This window comes from Acomys minous (assembly GCF_964271855.1).
Source record: "Acomys minous genome assembly, chromosome: 5".
NCBI classification, from domain to species: Eukaryota; Metazoa; Chordata; class Mammalia; order Rodentia; family Muridae; genus Acomys; species Acomys minous.
The window spans coordinates 62,243,057-62,266,094 of record NC_140494.1 but is presented as its reverse complement, the minus strand read 5'-3'; the positions used below and the strand labels follow the sequence as shown (position 1 = coordinate 62,266,094).

Sequence of the window (23,038 nt, the reverse complement as noted above, 5' to 3'; positions counted from 1 at the left end):
AATTTCAAGCCATTCACACCAAATAGAAAAAGAGCGTTATAATTTTTAATATTCACATAGTATTATGATTTTACTATTTCTGTATGGGCTTTATAATCACTAATACATCTCTAAAAGGTAATTGTTTTTACTTTAAATATGAGTAGATCTTGGATCATGAAAGTAATCATCAATAAAATCCAGTAATTTAATAAATCCAGTAATTTAAACAGACATGTTTGATAATAATAAACCCAGTAATTTAAACAGACATGAATGAAACATTTGCTTGGGCTAACCACATTATTTTCACATGATTGGTCCATAAAAATTATTATTGCTAAGCAAATAGCTTTTAATTATATTTAGTATTTATTGAGTAGCTGTTACTGCTTTCACTGTAGATAGAAAAATGGATCCCTGTGAAGTTAAATGGTTTAACTAAGACTACATGGTTTATGAGTACACAAGCTAGATTTCAGAATAGTTCATTTTTATTCCAAAGTTCATTTAAAAATAAGATTATGTTATATATCTATTGACAGGTAAAAATATTAGCATAGTTAATTGCAGTAAGTTATGGAGTGTAACACAATTAAAAATTAAATGCTTACTTGTTGACAGACATTTACAGGTATGTATGAGAATGCATGGAGAAATGTACATATAAATGAATGTAAAAATGAGTGACTGCTTATTATTAGTGGTTTTATGGATCTACTCATATAAGGGGTGTGCGTGTGTGTGTGTGTGTGTGTGTGCGCGCGCACGTATACAGAACTAAGGATAACTGAATTATTTGTTTCATGTAGTTATTCTTGATTTTGTTAGTTTAATTTAGTTATTCTTGTTTGTTTGCTTGTTTGTTTGTTTAAGTATAGATTGAGCTTTCCTAATCTGAAAATTTGAAATAGAACTTACCACATATGACCTCGTGTGACACGTTCCAGTCAAGTCATAGGTAGTGGTATATGATTATCCTAATACTGTGTGAATAAGGTGTGTATGACATAAGTGAATTTCATGTTTACATTCAGAGCTCTACTTCCAAAGACATCTCATTTTTTATGCAAATATTCTAGAATCTGAAGAGCTCTGAAATCCAGGCCACTTCAGGTCCCCAGTATTTCAGATGGGGATATTCAGTCTGGGGTATATTTATGATACCGAAAGAACTTTATTTTACAGTTAGCACTAACCTGTCATGGTTGGGGATTCTAATGTGTGATACAACACCATGACCAAAAGTAGCTTGAGAAAGAAAGTGTTTGTTCCACCTTCTACTTCAACATTACAGTTCATCACCAAGGAAGTCAGGGCTGGAACTCAAGGCTGGGACCTGGAGTCAGGAGCACCGTGATGCAGAGGCCATAGCGGAGTGCTGCTGTACTGGCTTGCTCCTTGTGGCTTGCTCACCCTGCTCTCTTATATAAATGAGGGCCACCTGCCTAGTCGTAGCCCCATCCACAGTGGGCTGGGCCCTCCTGTATCAGTCATCAATCAAGAAAATGTCCCAGCAGGCTTGTCCGCAGGCCAGTCTGATGGAAGGCATTTTCTCAGTTGTCTCCCTTTTCTCAAATGACTCAAGATGCTGTCAGTCCTGTTTCAAGTATATCCTTAAATTTGATCTGTGTATGCACTGCCAAATTAGATAAAAATGTCTATCTCTAACCCCAAACCTTCCCACCTGTTTCCTGTTGTTTACTTCATCTTTCAACAACCACTATCTAATTACTCCCACGATTACATTGCTTTAATCAGTGCTTTAGCCACATGTACTGGAGTATATACACAGTGTGTGTACTTGGCCTGCTGGCTTCCTGGAAGAGTTTGAGACTGATCCATTTTATTCTAGGTGTTTTATTTTTGTTGATTAGTATTTCAGTGTCTAACTACACTACAACTCAGTAGTGGAATTTCTGGATCATAGTTACAGTAGTTGTACCAGTAGCTCTCTACCAGGAATGTCTGTTTTTATGTCCTCTTCGTCCAAGTTATAAGGGCCCTTCCTCTCCAGAGTTTGGTGGTGCCAGACTTTTTGATTTGCTCTTCTTATCGGTGAATCCTCTGATTTTAATTTTGTGTTCTCAGTTTTTGTTTTAGCTCAGTGCTTGGTCCAATGGACTGTGCTCCTGCCCATCGTGAGCAGGTCTTCTCCAGCTAGTCTACTCAGACTCAGATGCCGGTTTCGATATGTATGTGGGTGTGATGCATACCCTCACACTGGCACAGTGAAGCTCTGCTGCTCCTCTAGGTCTTTAACCTAGTCAGATTGGCAACTAAAATTAGTTACCACAGCAGCCTTTAGTATGTTTTTGTAGCCTCTTTTGTTATTTCCATTTTTTTAAACCTAAAGTTACTTTTATATTCAGAAGTACTCTACAAAATAAACATCAACATAAATATGATTTATAGTGACTAAAAATTTGTCATACTCTGGCAAAAGCTATGTGTGTGCCAAACTGTGATTCCTCTATAGAACACACGCGCGCGCGCGCACATACACACACACACACACACACACACACACACACACACACACACACACACACACACACACACACACACACACACACACACACACACACACACACAGTGTTCTGCCTGCATGTAACACCTGCAGGCCAGAAGAGGGCACCACCAGATTTTATTGTAGATGGTTGTGAGCCATCATGTGGTTGCTGGGAATTGAACTCAGGCCCTTTGAACTCAGTGCTCTTAACCTCTATCTCTCCGGCCCCCTATTTAGTTTTTGAAACTACTTTTCTCTTTTATACTTATAAAAACAATGTGAGACATCTGAACATGAAAGGGAAAGGAAATGTTTGTAGTACCAGTACTTGGAGGCTGAGATTGGAAGATTGCTGATTTGAAGCCATCTTTGGGCTACATAGTGATATTGTTTGAAAAAGCAAACAAAACAGAAGCAGGAGGATTACCTTGACTTCAAGGCCAGCCAGGGCTGCCTTCCAACAGCCTGTCCCACAACCCAAAACAGGAATGGGTGTGCAATTATGTTGTTTTCTTCACAGCCACAGAACATGTATTCCTTTTTTTTTTAAGTCATTTATATCCTCTCACTTTCTTCCCAGTGTGGCCCATGCATGCTTTGAGTCCTGACTCTTTTGATACACATTTCAGATTACAGGTGTAGACCTTCAAGACGACAGGCTGAAAGTGCTGCCTCTACCCCACATCTGTCTCTTGAGATATAGTAGATATAGTCCAGTGAATGAAATGTTTTATTCCACCTTCGACTTGTATATTGAAATCCTAGTCCCTAGTATGCTGCTGTAGCACATTGGACCTTGGGGAAGATCTGTAGATGATGAGGATGGGGGAGAGTCTTTTGTCCAGTCCTTTTCTCCACCGTGAGAGGAAACAATGTGAATTTAAAGGAAAGCGGCCTCACTCACATTCCACCAAACTTACTCTGGCCTTATACTTGAGGCTTCCAGAACCGTGAGAATAAACTTCTGTTCATAAGACACCTAGCTAGTGTCTCTGTTTCAAAGCAGTCTGGACTAAATACAAAACTCTTCATTCATTTATGTGGCTTCTTTATTTCTTAGTGCAACAGCAGAGTTGAGTGCATACAAGTGACTTTATGATCTATAGAGTCTAAGATAGTTTGGCTTTTATCTGAGACTTCTACAGGAAAGTTTACCAAACCCCAGTCTAACAAGGAAAGAAGAAACCAGCAATTTCTCATTTCGTTACCAAGGGACCTTTGGCCCAATTAGAATTCCCTGATTGCAACATTGTAGCACGTGAGTGTTAAATAGTATCTCGGTGACTGAAAAGGCATTCTTACTGTTTTGAGTTGGCCTGGAAAGTAACATGCTGTTTAAGGAAAATGGGTTTTCAGCAACTGTTTACAAAGAAACTGAAGTTCTGTATAGTTTGAGGCCCTTGTTGAGGGCAGCCTTTCCCCCTCTTACGTGTGAGAGACCTGCCTTCCACACATGCTGCCCCCAGGGCCCGGGGGAGAACCCGAGGGAAATGAACGAAGGCTTGCTTGATTCTTGTTGAGTGAGTAAGCTTGGAGAGGACTCCACTCTTAACAACAGATTGTCCTTTTTAAACATCAACAGTTTGGATTAGAAAATCTGTGACGACTCTAAAGCAATCCTCCTGTCATAACCTGTAAGTTACGCAGGAAGGAGTAGTGCCTTGTCACTTGAATTAATTGGTTCCTGAGGTTTTCTAATGGGCTTAATTCTTTGGTTTTGCAAACTACATAGGTTCTAAATTATATTACCTTAGGGTTGGTAGGAAATTTTGTGAACTTCTCAAACACTGTTAAATCATTAACATCTTTTCCTCCTCGTTCTTTATAGATACAGTTTCCAACAACAGGAGGGTATCACAGAGCACCAGCAGTGACTTTAATTGGGACTTTATAATTTTTTTTAAGAATCTGATCTTTCTTAATGTTAGGCTTTCATTCTGCTTCTAAGGTAGACATGTAAGGTCACTACTGTAGACCTTTGCCAGCCCACTTAAAACTAAATTCAGTTTCATTCACACAAAATCTGTCATTTACAGAAGATGAAGGTAGAGAAGAAGGGGATGGTTTCAACAGGTGTCAGCTTCAAAGCAAAGGGAGATTAGCAGGTGTCAGTCCTGGCTGGCTGGATATCCGCACTGTTGTGGCCAGCACTGACATTATAGTCTAAGTAGGTAGAATAGAAGGCAAATGTAGAACGGAACAGGTTCATTTGGTAAAGAAGACACTAATTACAACAAGTAGTTGAGTTCTTTTTAAAAATCTCAAGTGAAAGTGTAATGGTTCTTTAAACTAAAATATTAACAAATTATAATTGTAAAGATTCTGCTCTTGTTTTAAATAAAACAAGATGTTGAAAATATTAGTAGCTTGAGAGTTTTGGTTTGTTTTCAAGGGACTGATAAACTGCTGCAGAACCCTGTCGTATAGCAAGTGATGGGTTCCTGCTTGCAGACTTTCAGTGGAGTTTACTATTGTGTGTGTGTACTTGGGTGTGCATGCTACAGCACACGCACAAAGATCAAAGACCAGGCTGCTGAAGTTCGTTTTCTCCTATCTTTACATGGCTTTAGAGATCAAACTGAGGTCATCAGGCTTGTATGAGATACCTGCTGAGCCATCTTTTAAGAGTGTTGAGCAATTTAATTATATGTCTTTGTATAATTTTCTTCATGTTTCCTCTGCTTGCAATCTTGAATGTATTGACTTACTGGACACACTTTGTGTCACATAGTACTTTTTAACCCAGCTGTAAGGAAGGGCCTTCGTCCCTCTAATTGCATCCAGTGGTTTGCTTCTTGTCCACGGCTTACTTCCTCACACCCCAGCAGTGCTTGTTGTCCTCCTGATGCCCCACAAGTCCCTTTGCCGCATCTTCAGGATATTCTTTCTGGGCAGTGTCCAACTTCTCTAGGAATCCGAGGTCTCTGGACTCTTAGCTTTGTGCCTTCACCTCAGTTTCCCTAGATTTTTCCCTCCTTGTTACCATGCCTGGAAGCATGTTTAAGGCAGTTAGTCAGTACAAGAGTAGGGCATGCGTGCATGCGTGCTTCTCATTTTCAGGGATCATTGTCCTTTACTGCATATGTTCAGTGTTGTGAAAACTATACCTAAAAATGTTTCATCTAATTTTTTGGTTAATTAAATCTGGACAATATATTTGGTCTTTGTTGCCGCCTAATAGCACAAAATGAAAGTTGTGGTGTTAAGGTTTGTTTTCAGGATTGAATAATCCCGAGATGCACAGTGTTGGACTGTAGGCATCTGGGCGCAGTGGAAATGGGAATGGGATTAAATTTAGAAGTCAGCCAACTGTGGAGTTGAGGTGAAGGGTTAGACTGTAAACTGAGAACCAGCATTGTGGGAGTCTGAATCAGCGTTATTTTAGGGTTTTGATGATAATGCTCTTAAGCTTATGCTAAGTTGTTTTGTATTTTCTACCAGAACCTTCTGATAACTTAAGGGAGATTCTCCAAAATGTGGCCAAAATGCAAGGAGTATCAAATATGAGGAAGCTGGGCCATCTGAATAACTTCACTAAGGTGAGTAGCTTGAAACAATGCTGTCATACTCTCATTCAACTCAGTCAGCATTCTCTAGTGGGCATTAAGAAGACACTTTTAATAGTTACTTACTAATAGTGTTTTTTCCACTTTTTCCATATTGATTTCATCCTGTTTTAAGTTTCTGAGGAGTCTTGCTATGTTGTTGTGGCTGGTCTCAGAAGTCCTGGCCATGTGCCGACTCCCTAAGGAATTAGAATTGGAGTTGCACATCATCATGCCTAGCTGTCAAATGCATTTAAATAATGGGAATATGTTTGTATTGTAGAAAATTCGGTAGGCTCAGAAAAGAAAATAGAAGCAAGTCACTGAGAAGTCTATAGTCAAATCTTTTGTTGACATATTTATGTTGGCAGTATATTAATATTAATCTGTTAGGCATTTTAGAAACAAACAGTTTTCAGAGACCTGTTAGTATTTCCTCCCTTAACCCGATGTTTATTCCTATCATCTGTATCTAAATTAGAGCCCAAGTGAAATGCATTTTCTGGTTTTATTTCCTTTTATTAAATAATCAGTTTTGTTGATCTTTATGTAACTCAAAGAAGCCTGACTTGCATGGGTTAAGCTGTCAACAGACATTTTATTAGGCCTAGAAATGCAATCTCAAGTGGCTTTGGACACCTCAGAATGTAGCCCTGCTGAGCTTGATTGCTACTACCAACTCTGTGGCACCAGCCTTCATCCTAAAGCCATCTAGAGCAGTGCTGTCTAATAGAAATAGATATGAACTCTAAAAGGAGCATGCGAATTTAATTTTTGTGGCTTTCACTAAACTATCCTAACATAAAATAAAATAAAGATTATTCCTAACTAAAATCAAACATTAAATATCATTGAACTATTTATACTAAATCTTCATATTAAATGAGTATTTTACATGGTAGATACCTCAGTTCCTGCTAGCCATTTTTGCAGTGTTCATAACCAATTGTGGTTGGCATTGCCAGGCATTATATGGTACCAAGATGGGACTTTCAGGGTGGAGTTGGTTTAAACCTTCACTTCTAGGACAGCACTGTTTCTTCTTTGTCTGCTCCTTGTTTTTCTGTCTGTGTCTAGGCTTTGGTGTGTGGGGATCAGTCTCTTTTTACTTCCTGGGTTTTATGCACTTTATGCACTTTATGCTTTAGTTGAGTCCAGCCCCAGCTAACTAGCAAAGCAGTCCTGGAGAAATCTCACAGTCGTGTTAATGTCTTTAGATGCAGTGTAGCTCTGCCTTATAAGGTAGCTCCGTAGCAGGGTGCATGACAACTTGGAGCTTGTTTTATTTTGATTTATACTGCTTACCTGTTTGCTAGTTCCCCACCACCTCTAAGAAGATAAGCCTACTTTATGGTTGAATGGTGAACTGTAGATCAGGGCTCTTCAGTGTTTGTGCTCTTGACTTAACAGAGCAGGCCACTGTTTTGGTGGAATGCCAAGCCTTGTTTCTAGCTCTACCCACTATATGACAGGAACATTTACTTATCACACCCCAATTGTAATAAGCAAAATTGTCCCCAGGAATAGCCAAATGTTCCCTAGGAGATAAAATTCCCCTATTTAAGAACCGCCACTGCTCCAAGTAAATGTGTGTGGATTTTGTTATAAAATTCACTCATTTACCAAGCACAAGCACATGCTGAATTTGATTCTAAGAGTAAGCCTCTGAAATCCATATTGCTAGAGAGCTGGTGTAAAAGTATTTACTGAGCTGGCATACTCATGATAATCTGTATGCATGTGTTCTTAGTATACTTTAGAGACTCTCAAAAAAATCTCTTGAGCTTGATTGGCTAAGGAAATGAAGAGGTAATAATTACAATGCTAGAAGGCTTGGAGCTAGTTGGAGCATCTTCTGTTTGCACTAGATGTCTCTGTCTCTGTGTGTGTGTGTGTGTGTGTGTGTGTGTGTGTGTGTGTCTGTCTCCCCCTCCCCCCCTCCCCCCCGCGCTCTCTCTCTCTCAGAGCTATTACTTGTAAGCTAGAGGGACTGTCCCTTTAAACTAAGCTTCTTAGTCCCATCAAGTATTCTTTGATTTCTACTCCTACTTGTCTTTACCCCAAAGTCTATCCTGTACCAGATTTTTAATTGTAATATTTTAGATTGACAAGATTTTTTATATTTTAACTATGGGCTTTTGTCATAACTAGCATTTGCTTTACTATTAAGTATAACTCTTACTGTTGGGTTTAATGGTGCTTATGGATAGGGCAAACTTCTATCCTAAAACAACCTTATAAGCCATGAAGAGAGCAAGCTAATGATGTGATCTTTTAATCACGTGACTGCCACATACCATGCTTGCCCTCTGACATCATCTCACTAGATGCAGCAGTGTGTATAGCTGACTAATGATGAATATAATTTGGTGTTCTATTTTTATGATAGACCACATGGTCATAGTCCAACGACCTGCTTTCTAACGATGAGGATATTTTAGGCCCTTTCCATTCTAAAAAAAAGCTCTGAAAGCATCCTTATTTGCTATTAAAAAAAATTTAAGGGGTGTATGTGTGAGGTAATTATAAAATATGAAAATATGAACAGGATTTTTACAGTAAAAGTGAAATTCTTCTCTCATTTGTTACCCTTCCCCTCCAAAGCACTCTATCATAGTCTAAAGGTTCTGCCTAGAAGGTGTTTACCTTTTCTCCAGTAACAAACATGTGTGAGTGCTTTTATTTACTTTATAGAAACTAAATGAATTAAATAAAGGGTTTTGTAAAGTACTCAGTTTTATTTACAATTTATTATGTATCTGTACAGAGTACTTCCTCCTCCCCCTCCTCCTCCCCGAGACAGGGTTTCTCTGTGTGCCTTTGGCTGTCCTGGACTCACTTTGTAGACCAGGCTGGCCTCATACTCATGGCGATCCACCTGCCTCTACCTCCTGAGTGCTGGAATTAAAGGTGTCCTTACAGAATACTTGTAAATGAGTTTAAGATACAACTATCTGGCCGGGCGTGGTGGTGCACACCTTTAATCCCAGCCCTCAGGAGGCAGAGGCAGGCTGATCACTGTGAGTTTGCGGCTAGCCTGGTCTACAAAGCAAGTCCAGGACAGCCAAAGCTACATAGAGAAACCTTGCTTCAAAAAAACAAAAAAACCCAAATATACAGGATTGTATATGCCTGTATATATACATATATATTGATTTGCAGCTTGCATTTTTTTCATTTTGCACTATACCATAGAATGCTTCCCTTTTCTAAATATATCGTTCTGTTATTTTTATGTTCACCTGGGCTGGAAAGTTCAGGATAAAGGGTGGGGTATCCAGCCTTGCCTGCAGCAGGTAGGGAGGGACCAAGGGATGCTGGGAGAACCTGGGGGGCCAGATTCACTTTGGTATGGTCTGGAACCCAGCAGAAAGAATCTCATAGCAAACTGCCTGTTCTTGTGCACTTATAATCTTCTCCCCTCTAGGCTTGGGAACAGGAGTTTGTGTTGTAGCATGTCAGTCAGGACCAGGCTCCATATCTGCACTTTGATCCACAGCAGTTCTCTGTAATGGTTTGTTATTTGTAGCAGAGAGAAGTTCTTGGTGAAGGGCAGTTTACTATTATAAACTAATAGTGTAAGTGTGCTTCTTAGAAATCTATAAATATAAAAAAGTAGAGGTTTTTTCTGATGTTTTTTCCCTAAGTTTTGCCAGGTATTTTTGTTGATATCCTCTTCAGCAATAACTCTTCTTATATGGTCCTATCGTGTTTAAAACAATTTGCACAATTAATTTTAAGTGGAATTTTTATGTCTATCATGTTCTAGGATTTATTTGTCAATTTTATTGTTTTCTTCAGTAAATTTCTTGTATATTTTCTTTGCTTATCATTATTGCTATTATTTCTGAGTTTCAAGGTGAGCCTGGTTTACAGAGAGTTCCGGGACAGCCAGGGCTAGCTACACAGAAAAACCCTGTCTTGAAACAACCCCCACTCACCCACACAAAAAAGTTCAAAACAGCTAGAGCGGCTGTCTGAAGACAGCAAACCACTTGGCCATCAAGAAATACAGAAGCCACAGTTGCAGAGAAGAGACTCTTCCTTCTCCAGAGGTTGTGGTCAAGGATGCTCGCCGAGGTGAAGCACGGAAGGGGACTGGGGATGCGTTGCTCTGAAGAGTGCTGCAGTGGAAGGATAAAAAAGAGCTGCAGCGATTCCCCCTGGTGGAGTTGTTGAACCCAGGGGCTAACTAGGGTGGGATACTTAATACCTAAGCTCCTAAGCTAGGCAGAAAATTTGCCATGAAACTTTGTAGCATTTTTATAAGACAGAAATTAAATGTATTATCCTAACAAGCATTCAGTTGAAGCCTTAGAGGTGAGGAAAATCAGACGGTAACTGAGTCCTCAATGAGCAGCCGCCTAATCTGTACTGGGTACTGTCAATGTCCAGAGTTTTCTCTGGCTGACCTCACTAAGGGAAACACAGTCTGCAGAGCTCACAGAAGCCCCAAGGGACAGGGATGACTATGTGGCCAGATCAAAGAAAAACACTTATTAAAAGAAGCCCCAAGTTGGAGAGATGGTTCAGAGGTTAAGAGCGCTAGCTGCTCTTCCAAAGGTCCTGAGTTCAATCCCCAGCAACCACATGATGGTTCACAGCCATCTATAATGAGATCTGGTGCCCTTTTATGGCATGCAGGTGTACTTGTAGGCAGAACATTGTATATATAATAGATAAATAAATCTTAAAAAAAAAAAAAAAAAGGAGCCCCAAAGGTGGTAGCATCCATACCAGTGACACACACTTTGAATAACCATGTAAATGCCAAGGAAATAGAACTATGGAGAAATGGGCAAAAAAAATTAGAATTTTTCACTAGAATATTAGAAGGTTTTAAAACTCAAATGGCAATTTAAGAATAGAAAAATACATTATCTAAAATTAAAAATTCCTAGATGTGTATAATGTAGTGGGTCTCAACCTTCCCCATGTTGCTACCACATGTTCCTTGTTTTGTGATGACCAAACCATAAAATTATTTCATTGCTACTTCATAACTAAGTTTGCTGCTGTAATGGATTGTAATGTAAATATCTGATATGCAGGATACCTGGATAAAACCCCTGTGAAAGATTCATTCATAACTGAGGTTGAGAACCATTGGTATAGTAGAATATATAGACATTAGAAGATGAGTCAATAAAAACTATTCAACAATTGAACAGAAAATGGAGAAAAGAAAGAAAAGATCATTTAATGAAAGTGCATATACCTGAACTGCCAAGAGAAGAGAACAGAACTGGACAGAGTGATTTTGAAGAGATGTGTGGACTATTAAAAAAAGAAAAGATAAAGTATTCAAAACTAGAGATCACAAAGTGTAATTTATTATCTGGAGCAAGATAGATACAAAGGCAGTCACAGCTGAACAAATCAGAGTAAGACTGGTGAAGATCAATGATGAGAAGAAAGTCTTTGCAAGAGTCTGAGGATAAAAGGCGTGTTTCCAAAGAGCAGCCAGCAAGATTTATGGTAGACTTTGAACAGCCAGGTGCCATGAAACTTTCAGGAGAAAAGAGCAGCTAAACTTAAATTCTTATAAGAAGAAGAATTGCCTTTAAAATTATTTCTAGACAAATACAAACATGGAGAATTGTTAGCTCCTAACTTAGACAGCAATGAGATCAGAACACCAGCTGACTATGGAACCAGTAAGCACAGCAGAGCTTGTAACCAGTGGGAAAATACAACATAAGGAAGAACAGTAAAGGGTAAATATGGGCATGAATACAAATTACTACTGACAATATAGGGACTGAAAAAGTTACCAGTTAGCAGTGGTGATATCTTACACATCTTGAAAGAAAAAAAAAAAAATAGGAAGTGAGGAGTAAGAGTAAATGAAGCCAGAACACTGGAGGACATGAGGAAGAAAGTCGCATCTGTTAGAATTATCAGCAATGCTTGTAAACCCGTGGCAACCACTAAGAGTTGTGAATAAGTCAGTAACAGTGAGGGATAGAAATAGAATAAGAGACAGTATTTCAAAAAGGAAAAGGAAATCTAAAATTGTGGTTAAGTAAAAGCCAAGGTGGTAGAAATCAGCATCTTTTTTTTTAATTGTATTTTCTTTTTTTTATTTTATTTTAATTAATTTATTCATATTACATCTCAGTTGTTAGCCCATCCCATGTATCCTCCCATTCCTCCCTTCCTCCCTCTTCCCCCCTACTCCCCTCCCCTCCCCTAAGTCTGTGTCTGAGGGGGACCTCCTCCCCCTGAATATGCTCATACGGTATCAAGTCTCTCCTTGGTGACCTATTATCTTTCCTCTGAGTGCCACCAGGCATCTCCATCCAAGGGACATGTTCAAATATGGGGCACCAGAGTTTTTGTGAAAGTTAGATCTCCTTCTCCACTCAACAGTGGAGAATGTCCATCGGCTAGTCCGGGTAGGGGTTTGAGGTTCACTGCCTGTTTTTTCCTTGGCTGTTGCCACAGTTGGCAGAGGACCCCAGGGCCCAGACTCGCCTGTAGTTTTCCAGGACCCGCTGGATCCTTCTATTTCCTCTTTCTCCCAGGCTTCTCACACCTAAAGTTTCAATAGGATGTCCTCCCCTCTTACCCACTATCCTGGTAGGTACAGTTTTTCATGGGGACTTACACCTTGGACTAGTGTCTCGATATAAGTGAGTATATACCATTTAGCTCTTTTTGCTTCTGTGTGAACTCACTCATTATGACAATTTCTAGTTCAATCCATTTGTCCACAAATTTTGGAAATTCCTTGTTTTTAATAGCTGAGTAGTATTCCATAGTGTAAATGTACCACAGTTTCTTTATCCATTCTTCTATTGAGGGACACGTAGGTTGTTTCCAAGTTCTGGCTATTATGAATAAGGCAGCTATGAACATGGTTGAGCATATGTCCCTGTTGTGTGGTAGTGCATCTTCTGGGTATATTCCAAGGAGTAGAATAGCTGGGTCTTGAGGAAGCCCTATTCCCATTTTTCTGAGAAAGTACTAGATAGCTTTCCAAAGTGGTTGTACTAGTTTGCATTCCCACCAGCAATGCAGAGTGTTCCTCTTTCTCCACACCCTCGCCAGCATGAGGTATCAGTTGAGTTATTGATCTTAGCCATTCTGATGGGTGTAAGATGGAATCTCAGTGTCGTTTTGGAAATCAGCATATCTTTGTTATAAAATTACAGACTTTTTTAGAAATTTATTAAAGGAAAATGTCCTGTTTTTGAGCCTAAAATTGTATATATAAGTGTACAAATGTAAGCTCATGCAAGGTATTTTTGTGTTTCTTCTAACAGCTTCTTTGTGATATTGGCCACAGTGAAGAAAAACTGGGCTTTAATTATGAAGACATCATAATTTGGTAAGTGTAGTTCAGTCTTTTCTTTCATCCTTTTAAAATAACAATTTAAATTAGAGGTTGGATAACAGCACCACATGCTTAACTCTGTAGAAATGGTGGTTGGCTAGAAGAAGAACTCAGGGTCAGTGACTTTGTTGTGTCAAGAGCCTTAGTTGAGCTTTTGTCATTACTGCATACAAAGAATTAAAGTTTATATTAAAAAATACCTGGGCTTCTTTATAGGTTAAAATTAAGTTAAATTTGCTGACTGAATTTCTCTCATTCTTCCCAGGAACAATATGAACCAACAAATCGAGGTTTTACCTAAGAATGTGTGTACCTGTTCCAAACTTGTTGTATAGTAATAGGTTACTGATCAAGCAGTTTCATTACCATTTTCTGATGTTCTTGGGTGTTAAGATTAATATAGTGGTGTCTGTTTGCTACTTTTAAATGTTTCATTCAACTAATGTAAACTAATCATCCTTTGGGACATGTGGGAGCACAGATGTAAGTAAAGGATACATTGTAGAAACATTTCCAAAGATTTAGTTTTAAAAGATAATGGGGTTTTTCCTTGCATTTATACAGCATGCCAGAACATGAGTAAAGCTCAGCATTGCCTGGGTTAGTGAGATTCTTCAGAGGAAGCACAGGATAAAGACATCACCAAGTGAAATGCCTTACTTTGTAGTGTTTTTTCTTGTTATTGTTGGGTTTCATTTTTGTTTTGCTTTTTAATAGAATTAATTGTACATAAGTAAAAGTTGGGATACCTCAGCCAAGGAAGAGCTTGGTATGGGAGACTACCCTGAAGTATGAGAGTCTGACGTGCTCTAAAATCTGAGACTTTGTTAGCGTCATCTCAGGTGGTCTAAGAGTTGGGTGTTCTAGACTTTCAGATAAGAGATACTTGGGTTGGCGTAGTCATGAAAATAGTCCCAGTCTAAAAATACAAGGAATCAGAAATCCTTCTCATGCCAAGCGTTTCAGATGAGGGCTAGCTAAACTCCATTGAAGTTCGTATGCCTTTGAAACTCATGTAACCACATTTTGTCTGTCTTCATACAGTTTGCGCTTAGCTTTGTTAAATGAAGCAAAAGAAGTGAGAGCAGCAGGGTTGCGAGCACTGCGCTACCTCATCCAAGATTCCAGTATTCTGCAGAAGGTGTTAAAGCTGAAAGTGGACTATTTGATAGCTAGGTAATTTTCCTAGAGTCCCTTATGTTTCATAATGCTTTTAACGTTTTGTGTTGAGTTTAGAATAGTATAAAAATGTGTACAAATTTTTGGTATAAAGCTTGATAATTTTTGCAAACATACATGATGAAGTAAGACGAAGGGCATTTTTTACGTAACAGTGAGATTCCATTATACTTTCAAACAATCGTAAAATAGTTTTCTCCTTGTTGACTAGTTTTCCTGTCCTTGCATTTCACATTATATATTAATTAATATATATAATCAACATATGTAGGATACATTATTTATTCTTTTCTCATTATCTGTAAGGTTCTTCCATGTTGATGTTTTAAGATAATCTTTTTATTTACCTTTATTTTATGTGCATTGGTGTTTTGTCTGTCTATTGGTGTTACGTATGTGTAGGTCTTGAAGTTACAGACAGTTGTGAGCTGCCATGTGGGTGCTGGCGTTTGAACTTGGGTCCATCTGGAAGAGCAGTCGCTGCCTTTAACCACTGAACCATCTCTCCAGTTCCATTTTTAAGCTTCTTAATCTTGCTTTCCTACTCTCCTGAGAACTGGTATTGAACTGGTATTGGAATTATTGAGTTCAGGTGGAAAGTGTCAAGTATTTCACTGGTTTAACTTTCTGTAGCTGTTAGTAAATTATTTGTGCTCCCTCACTCATATTGTTGAAGTAAATATATATCATTTATTCATGATGGCTTGTCATTTTTATATAAACTGAAGGCATTGGCATTAATTTTTCAGTTCCATTAATATGTTTTTTGGTTTGAGTGTCAGAAGCATGTTTTACGAAACAACTGAGTCGTTGCTTTCTTTATTCTTTGAAAGATATATAAATCTTGTGGCTTGTGTTAGTATTTTCCTCTATATGGTTAGAATAGACCAGCAAATCTTGCAGAATTGGGTTTTTTGTTTGTTTGCTTGCTTGTTTTGGTTTTTTAATTGTGGTTTCTTGTTGTTAGTGAGGACAGCACTATGCAGACATTCAGTTTTCTGTATTGACTGTTTGTTTGGAGCCTGCTAAGGCTTGATTTGAGAGCCTGTCGTGGCGCTGCCTCTTTGCCGAGGGCTGCTCTTGTCTGCTCCTGTAGCATCACCTTTTCTCCTGCTGCCCGTTTCCCTGGCATAGCTCTCTCAGTGTTTATAAAGTCAAGCTTGTCATCTTGCTCCATGTGGTGAGTTTTGCCACATCTGTTCTTTATTTTCTGGTGGTTTCTGCTACATTCTGTATTTTCAAGTCAAGGTCTCAAGTAGCTCATGCTGGGCTTGGTTCCTGGCCTTCCTGCCTCTCGAGTGTCCTGGCTGTGCTCGAGTCTGAGCTCTTACTGCTAGCACAACAGTGTAACATGCCTTCTGCGCTTTTTGGCTTCTGCTTGTTGCCATGACTTAAATGCCTTACACACTTCACTTCCTAACTCCACTGGGAGTTAATTACTTACCCCACTTAGAGTCTTCAGCCGAGAGCATGCTTCCCTGGTTTTACACTTCAGCCTTCCTGGGGTTGCTATGTCATTGATGAATCTCTCTCACTATTTGTTGTTGTAGTACAGGCCTATAAACGGTAGATCTTTTTTTTTTTCATCTTTTGTTTGTTCATAAACAGCTCCATTTTGATTTGATATTTTAAAGTTAATTTGCTACTACTAACTTCTCTCTTTTTTTAATGATATTTATAAAACTATGTGTATGAGTATTTTGCCTGCATGCATGTTTATGTATCACGTACCTGTCTGGTGCCTGGAGATGAGAAGGCCCCAGATCCTCTAGAACTGGAGTTACTGATGGCTGCAAGCCACCATGTGGGCACAGCGAACCAAACCTGAGTCCAGTGTAAGAGCAGCAACAGCTCTTACCACTGAGCCATCTCTCCAGCCCCACCTACTGGTTATTCTTCAATGTGTGTGTATGTTGGTGTCTTTTGGCTGTGTCTTACCATCAGTCAGGGCTGTCTCTTCTTTCTTTTCTCTCCTCTTCATTTGTACCCTATGCATCATCACCCTATGGCTGCTGGAAGGGTCTTGTGTGTTGTAGTTTACCCTCCTGTGGCATCATCACCCTATGGCTGCTGGAAGGGTCTTGTGTGTTGTAGTTTACCCTCCTGTGGCATTCCATCCACACTGCGCTGATCATCTTAATATCACCAATATATCTAGCACGCTCACTGTATTTGTTTAAACTTTGCTAGGTTTTCTTCTGTTTTGTTTTGCTTTTATCTTCAAGGCTACTCTCTACTTACTTTTATTCCAGTCTGTCCTGCCAGTAGTCAGTCCTTTAATGCCTTGTTTCACTTACTGCCTTATGAATTATCTTACTCTTTAAAAATTTATTTTTGCTTTATTTCTCCATCTTTCTATTTCCACGGACATACCAACCACAGTTATTTTTGAAGTCTGACAGTTCTTCTATGTAAATAATTTGTAGGCTTTTTTTTCTGCTATTTTTCTTTTGATTTGGAGGTCTTGAGACTTGTTTGGGTATTTGTTTTAAATCATGGCTCATAATGACTAACTGTGTGAACATTCATGTTTAAAATTGCCAACACTGGATCATGTTATCATTTTCCTTTGAAGAGAGTTTTAGTCAACAGTCTTGCCATATTGCACTAGTTTTGGTTTTGCTCATATCCGAGGAAGTAGTGATTTGGCGTCTGAAGCTAGAAGTGCAGGCATTTAGCAGAGGCTCCTCCTTGGCTAGCCCAGCCCAAGCATCCTTCTTAGTCAGTTCTGTGTTCACTGCACCTCTGCTGTGGGTTTCTTAGAGCCCAGCCCTGCCTTTGCACAGCATAGAACCTGAGCAGTGTTTCAGGGAGAACACTGCATGCACGTTTTGTTTTTTACTCACATTCTTGTCTTTTCTCCTTTGGGCACTTACTTTCAGGTTAAATCTCTCTTTCCAGTGAGCCGGGCCTCTTCCTGACAACACAGCTGGGGATGACAGGTGTCCCCAGTGGCCCGGCCTGATTAGCTGTGCAGCTCCCTGTCCTTGTCTTGTCAACATTTCCCTCCACTTCCTTTTAGTAGTAGTTGTCCTGAGTAAGCTTACAACTTTTATAGTTGGTGTTACAGGAGGTTTGGTAATAGCCAGGAGTGTAAATCTCATCTCTGTGATTTGTGTGTGTGCTGCTGGACTCGACCCTCAAGCCAGTACCCTGGCTCCTCCCCATTTAGTTTTCAATTACATTTAGACAAAACAAAAATGTTTTTGAATAGTAACTTCCTAACTATAAAATATTGGTTAAAATATTGAGCTGCTTAACATACATGTTTGAAAAGTAATTTTGTACTACATAAACAAATGCTCGTTCAGATTGTATAATTTATTATATTTTATAAGGAAATACCAACTAAGTGATGTTTTATCAAATGTTATTGAAGAAAATTCTGAATTCAGGTTATTTAGTACAATAGAATTCTTTTTTGTTTTGTTTTGTTTTTGAGACGGGATCTCACTTTGTAGCTCTGACAATCCTGAAACTCCTTATAGAGACCTGGCTGGCTTCAGACTCACAGAGATCCACCTACCTCTGCTTCCCAAGTGCTGGGATTAATGGTGTATCGCTATGCCTGGCTAAAATAGAATCTTACATTGAGTAAGACAGTCATTGTAGATACAGTTTCAACTGTGATTAAAATCACAAACTAAGACAAGCTGGAGATACTTCCCATTATAGTTTATATACATTGCTGAGTCTTAATACCCTATATTTGATTGTTCTATGTGGTACACAGACTTTCCCAATGACTATTGCTTTGTGTGTCATGTAGGTGCATTGACATACAGCAGAGCAACGAGGTGGAGAGGACACAAGCCCTTCGCTTAGTCAGAAAGGTATGCTTCACGTGAGAGAAGAAAGGAATGAGTACTTCCATGTTAGATGCATCTATATTTAGATTGCTAAAGAATACTTTCATTAAACAATGTGATTTTGTTATGAAGTTTTATGAAGTAAGTAGATCTGTTAAACATTATGCTAACCATGCATATTTGTGGTTGAAGCTAGCTAGAACAAATTCTTAGAAAATGATCATGTTGGGGAGTGTTTTTGTCTATAGTGGACATGTAAATTAATTACAGTTTGTCATTAGAGAATGGATTATTTGCCCCAACCATCTTCATCTTTAATGTGTGGTTCTTCCTAGCTAATAGAATAAAATGGATGTCACAAACAGGTGCTTATTGCTTTCAAGATGAGTTTGGACACAGCCCGTGGACACTTATGATAAACAATTTCGGCTGATGGCTTTATAGCATAAAACGCCACAGTTAAAACTGAGGAAAAGATTTGATTACAGGCAATTCACCAAGGTTTCTGGGATTCCCCCACAGAAGTCACTGTCTTTTGTGGTCAGTGTGATAGCCTGGAGAGTAAAGTGAAAGGAAAATGGACTGGAACATCCCAAGACAAGTATTGTCATTTTCCTTTTGAGGGCAGCTAATATGTAAGACTAACGCAGTGTATGCTTGTCCGTGTGAAAATGCCTAATATTATTATTATTGATGATTTAAAACTGGGTCTTCCTATGTGGCTCTAGCTGGGTGAAGTATACTGTGTAGCCCCAGTTGGCCTCAAACTCTGGATGCTTCTGCCTCAGCCTCCCTAATGGTAGACTTGCAGGCGGGTACCACTGTAACACTACATCCAGCTTAAAGTTATTTTATAGTTGACCTGATAAGCTATTTCTTCTTTTTCTCTCTTTAAGTACATTGCATGTTCAGAGACTGGACTGCAGAGTTAGTGTACTGATGTGTTTTCTCCTTTTCCTCCTTTTTCCAATTGTCTGCCTTAGTGGTTTAGTAATGGTGCAAGTTCACCATAGTAAGGAGTAAGGAAAGGGACTGATTTCTCTAAAGAAGATTGAAATTCCAATAAAAGTGATATGGGAGATAGGTTTGGAAACTTTTGCTGTAAGAAACTGTTAGGTCAGGACTGGGATTTGGCTTTTCATATTGAAATTTTAAAATGATTAATACTTTTTGTTTGTTCATAAATTCTTCTTATAAGTACTTATGACAAGAAACAAAAATTTCTTATTATGGAACACTTTGGACTTGGGGATTATATTTTAAACATATATTGCATTAAAAGTTAATAATATGCTAAAAATATAAGCCTAACATTTTAATGAAAAATATCCATATTTTCCAAGAGAGAAAATTAGTGAGGAGAATGTTTTTTTTTTAATACATTTTTTAAGAGCTCTTAAGTGCAGGTCTTAATAAAAGACAGCTATGCTGTCATATTTGCTTCTACATTGCTCTATTATGCTGTCACATACAGAGGAACCACTAGAAATCTTGGATGTATACTGAATAAATAAAAGCAAGCAAAGAGAGAATAGGTGTAATAAAAAGCAATATATCTTTATGTTACTTACAAAATAAGTATAGGCTTGCAGAACCTTTAAAAATATTCTAGGGACCCTTCACAGTTGTTGCCCCATATGTTGTTTTCAGAAAAAAAGATAGTATCTAATAATTTGAAACAATTGATTCCCACTTCTTTGGATTATTTAGAAATCTCTCTCCCTCTCTCCTTGTCTCTCTGTCTCTGTCTGTCTGTCTGTCTGTCTGTCTGTCTGTCTGTCTGTCTCTCTCTCTCTCTCTCTGTGTGTGTGTGTGTGTGTGTGTGTGTGTGTGTGTGTGTGTGTGTAGTCCTCTAATTCCTGGCAATCCTCTAGCTGCATCCTGATGCTAGGATTATAGTTGATAGCAATGTAGCAGAGAGGCAGTGGTATTCCATTGCCTCCTGAGATGTGAATCATTAGAGTCTGTTAATAGTGGAAAAGTATGTATGTATGTATGTAAGTATGTATGTATGTACTTGGTAGCAACTAAGAAAAGGAGCTACAGTGTTTAGTTTCTCCTTCATTTAGCTAAACGTGTTCAGAGTAAAACATATTTGATGAGTAAGTGTCCTTCATAGGCCACAGAGATTATTCCTTTTATCAGAACTTTTAGCATTAGAGGTGCATGTTTTCTTTCCCAGCAACACTTGGCCACTGAAATCGTCACATGCAGTTGCATCAGGAGGTCTGTGTCAGCTTTTTTCTTTAGTGTAATCAATCTTGTCTTTTCAGAATCTCTCCTTGAACCTGGAGTTTTATCTATTCAACTAGACTGGCTTGCCAGTGAATGTCAGAGAGCTGCCCTTCTCTGAACCCAACAGTTAGGGTTAGAGATGGGCTCTGTTGCATCTGTAGAGCATGGTTGTTGGGGATCCAAACTCAGGGCCTCATACTTGCACAGTAGACTCTTTACTGACTGAGCTGTTTCCCCCCCAAAGTTAATTTTGTAAAAATTTATTACATTTATTTACTGTGTGTGTGTGTGTGTGTGTGTGTGTGTGTGTGTGTGTGAGAGAGAGAGAGAGAGAGAGAGAGAGAGAGAGAGAGAATATGCATATAATTGTTTAGTTTAGTCACTGAGCTCCAGGTTCAATGAGATACCCTATCTCAAACATAAGATGGAGAGTAATTGAGGAAAATACCAACATTGACCTCTGGTTTCCACACACTGGAACATGTACACAGATACATACCCCTCTACACAAAACACACACACACACACACACACACACACACACACAGACAGAGAGAGAGAGAGAGAGAGAGAGAAACCAAAAAAACTATATTTTACTTATTTCCATGCTAATTTAACATTATTATATTCATATGAAATGTGTTTATTCATAAAGTAGTAATTAGTATTATCAGGGTTGCTTTCTTTACCTTGTACCTGTAAGAACGCCATTTGGTAGAGTCATGTGCCCTTAATATATACCACTAGATAGTGGGAAAGTCGGTGTGAAAACCTGGCGTCCAGATTGCAGAGCTATGTTGGCTAATGAATGTTAAGTACAGCTTGCTTACAAACATCTGTGGATATTAGGATTATATATGTTTAGCTGATAAGAAATGTAGAGTAGAATTTTTTACTGTACTTGAAATTGTTAGAACTATTTCATTGTTTACATCTTCATTTTCCATATAAGCAATCTCACTAAAAAAAGAGGATTGAGTTGCCAAAGAAAACATAGTTTGTTAATTAGTAGTCTCTTAATTTGGAAAACGTTAAGTTGTCTCAGGCAACTCTTTCTGTTTTGTTTTTTTGTTTTTTGAAACGGGGTTTCTCTGTGTAGCCTTGGCTGTCCTGGGCTTGCTTTGTAGACCAGGCTGGCCTCGAGCTCAGAGATCCACCTGCCTTTGCCTCCCTGAATGCTGGGATACACATGTGCGCCACGCCTGGCTTCTTAGCCCACTTTTAAGACTATATCACATAAATTTTGTTATTTGGGTAATTTTTTTAGATTGATTCATACTTATTTTAAATTTTGTATGTGTGTGTGTAGAGAGCGTGTGATATTTGCACATGTTGCAGGTGCAGATCAGAGGTGCTGGATCCCCTGGAGTAGAGCTAGAGCTGGCTGTGAGCGTGGGGTCTCAGCAGGAGCAGCTGTATCCCTGACACAGCTCTCTGGTGATCACACAAACCATGAATAGCATCCTACTATGCTAATAAAAATTAACTGTAAACTCTAAGGGACTACATCCCTCCTCCCCAGGAAGATCATGCCGGCCCCCCAAAAAAGAGAAGAAAAAAGGAAAAAAAAAATCATAGATTAGGGTGGTGGTGTACGCCTTTAATTCCAGTAGAGGTAGGTGGATTGCTGTGAGTTCGAGGCCAGTCTGGTCTACAAAGTGAGCACAGGACAGCGAGGGTGGTACAAAGAAACCCTATCTTGAAAAGCCAAAAGGGAAAAAAAAGTTCATGTTCTTACACCCTGCTGTGTTCATCCTTTATTTGGTATAAAGAATTGATTGAGAAACAATTGTGAAACTTTTCTTAGAGTCTAGTGATTGGAAATAAATTGATTTTATGATTGTGAAGTTGTATTCTTTAATTTCAGTTGAACCAGGTATTATTACTTACTAACATAAGCCACCAGTGTGATAGCCAGACTGACCAGCACAGATTGTCCCTTTGGTCCTCATACACTTTACCTGGTATCTGTCCTTAGTCATCTTGTATCCTGTGTCAGACACAAATTTTAACTCTTTCAGTAACACCCAGGGAAGTTACTTTCTCCCTGTCAAAATAAAACCTTCTCCTCTTTTCCTACTCTAGGGTATTACTTTGAAATAGTTGACCTACCAGATAGTCTGTCTTAAACAATAGTTTGCCACCTGCTTTATTTTCTTGCTGCTTTCTAAGTCAAAGGTAATACTCTCAACCTATCTCCAGAATTGCAGTTATGTTATTGGCCAATTTGACTTTTGACATTGAAGGTCTGAGTTTTATCACAAGGTGTATATATTGTCTACCTCAACATTTTCTAAATATTAGGAAAATATTCTGGATTAGTCAGTCTACCTTCCGGCATAGCAACAGGTAAGAGAGGTAAAAGAAGTGCAGAGGTGAGCGGCAGGGGCGTGCTGGTGACGGTACGGCACAGTCAGAGGTGAGAGGCAGGGGCGTGCTG

General features: G+C 38.9%; 1 protein-coding gene across 5 annotated transcripts in view; it reads left to right on the top strand.

Annotated features, from left to right (window-relative positions):
- Positions 1 to 23,038, top strand: part of RICTOR (RPTOR independent companion of MTOR complex 2) — a 101,316-nt gene that overhangs the window by 23,611 nt on the left and 54,667 nt on the right. For all 5 annotated transcript variants that reach the window (XM_084782187.1, XM_084782190.1, XM_084782188.1 and 2 more), the window contains exons 3-6: positions 5,933 to 6,030; positions 13,305 to 13,369; positions 14,420 to 14,551; positions 18,324 to 18,387. In XM_084782187.1, the coding sequence (XP_084638313.1) occupies positions 5,933 to 6,030; positions 13,305 to 13,369; positions 14,420 to 14,551; positions 18,324 to 18,387 (359 nt within the window). The remainder of the gene's footprint in view (positions 1 to 5,932; positions 6,031 to 13,304; positions 13,370 to 14,419; positions 14,552 to 18,323; positions 18,388 to 23,038) is intronic.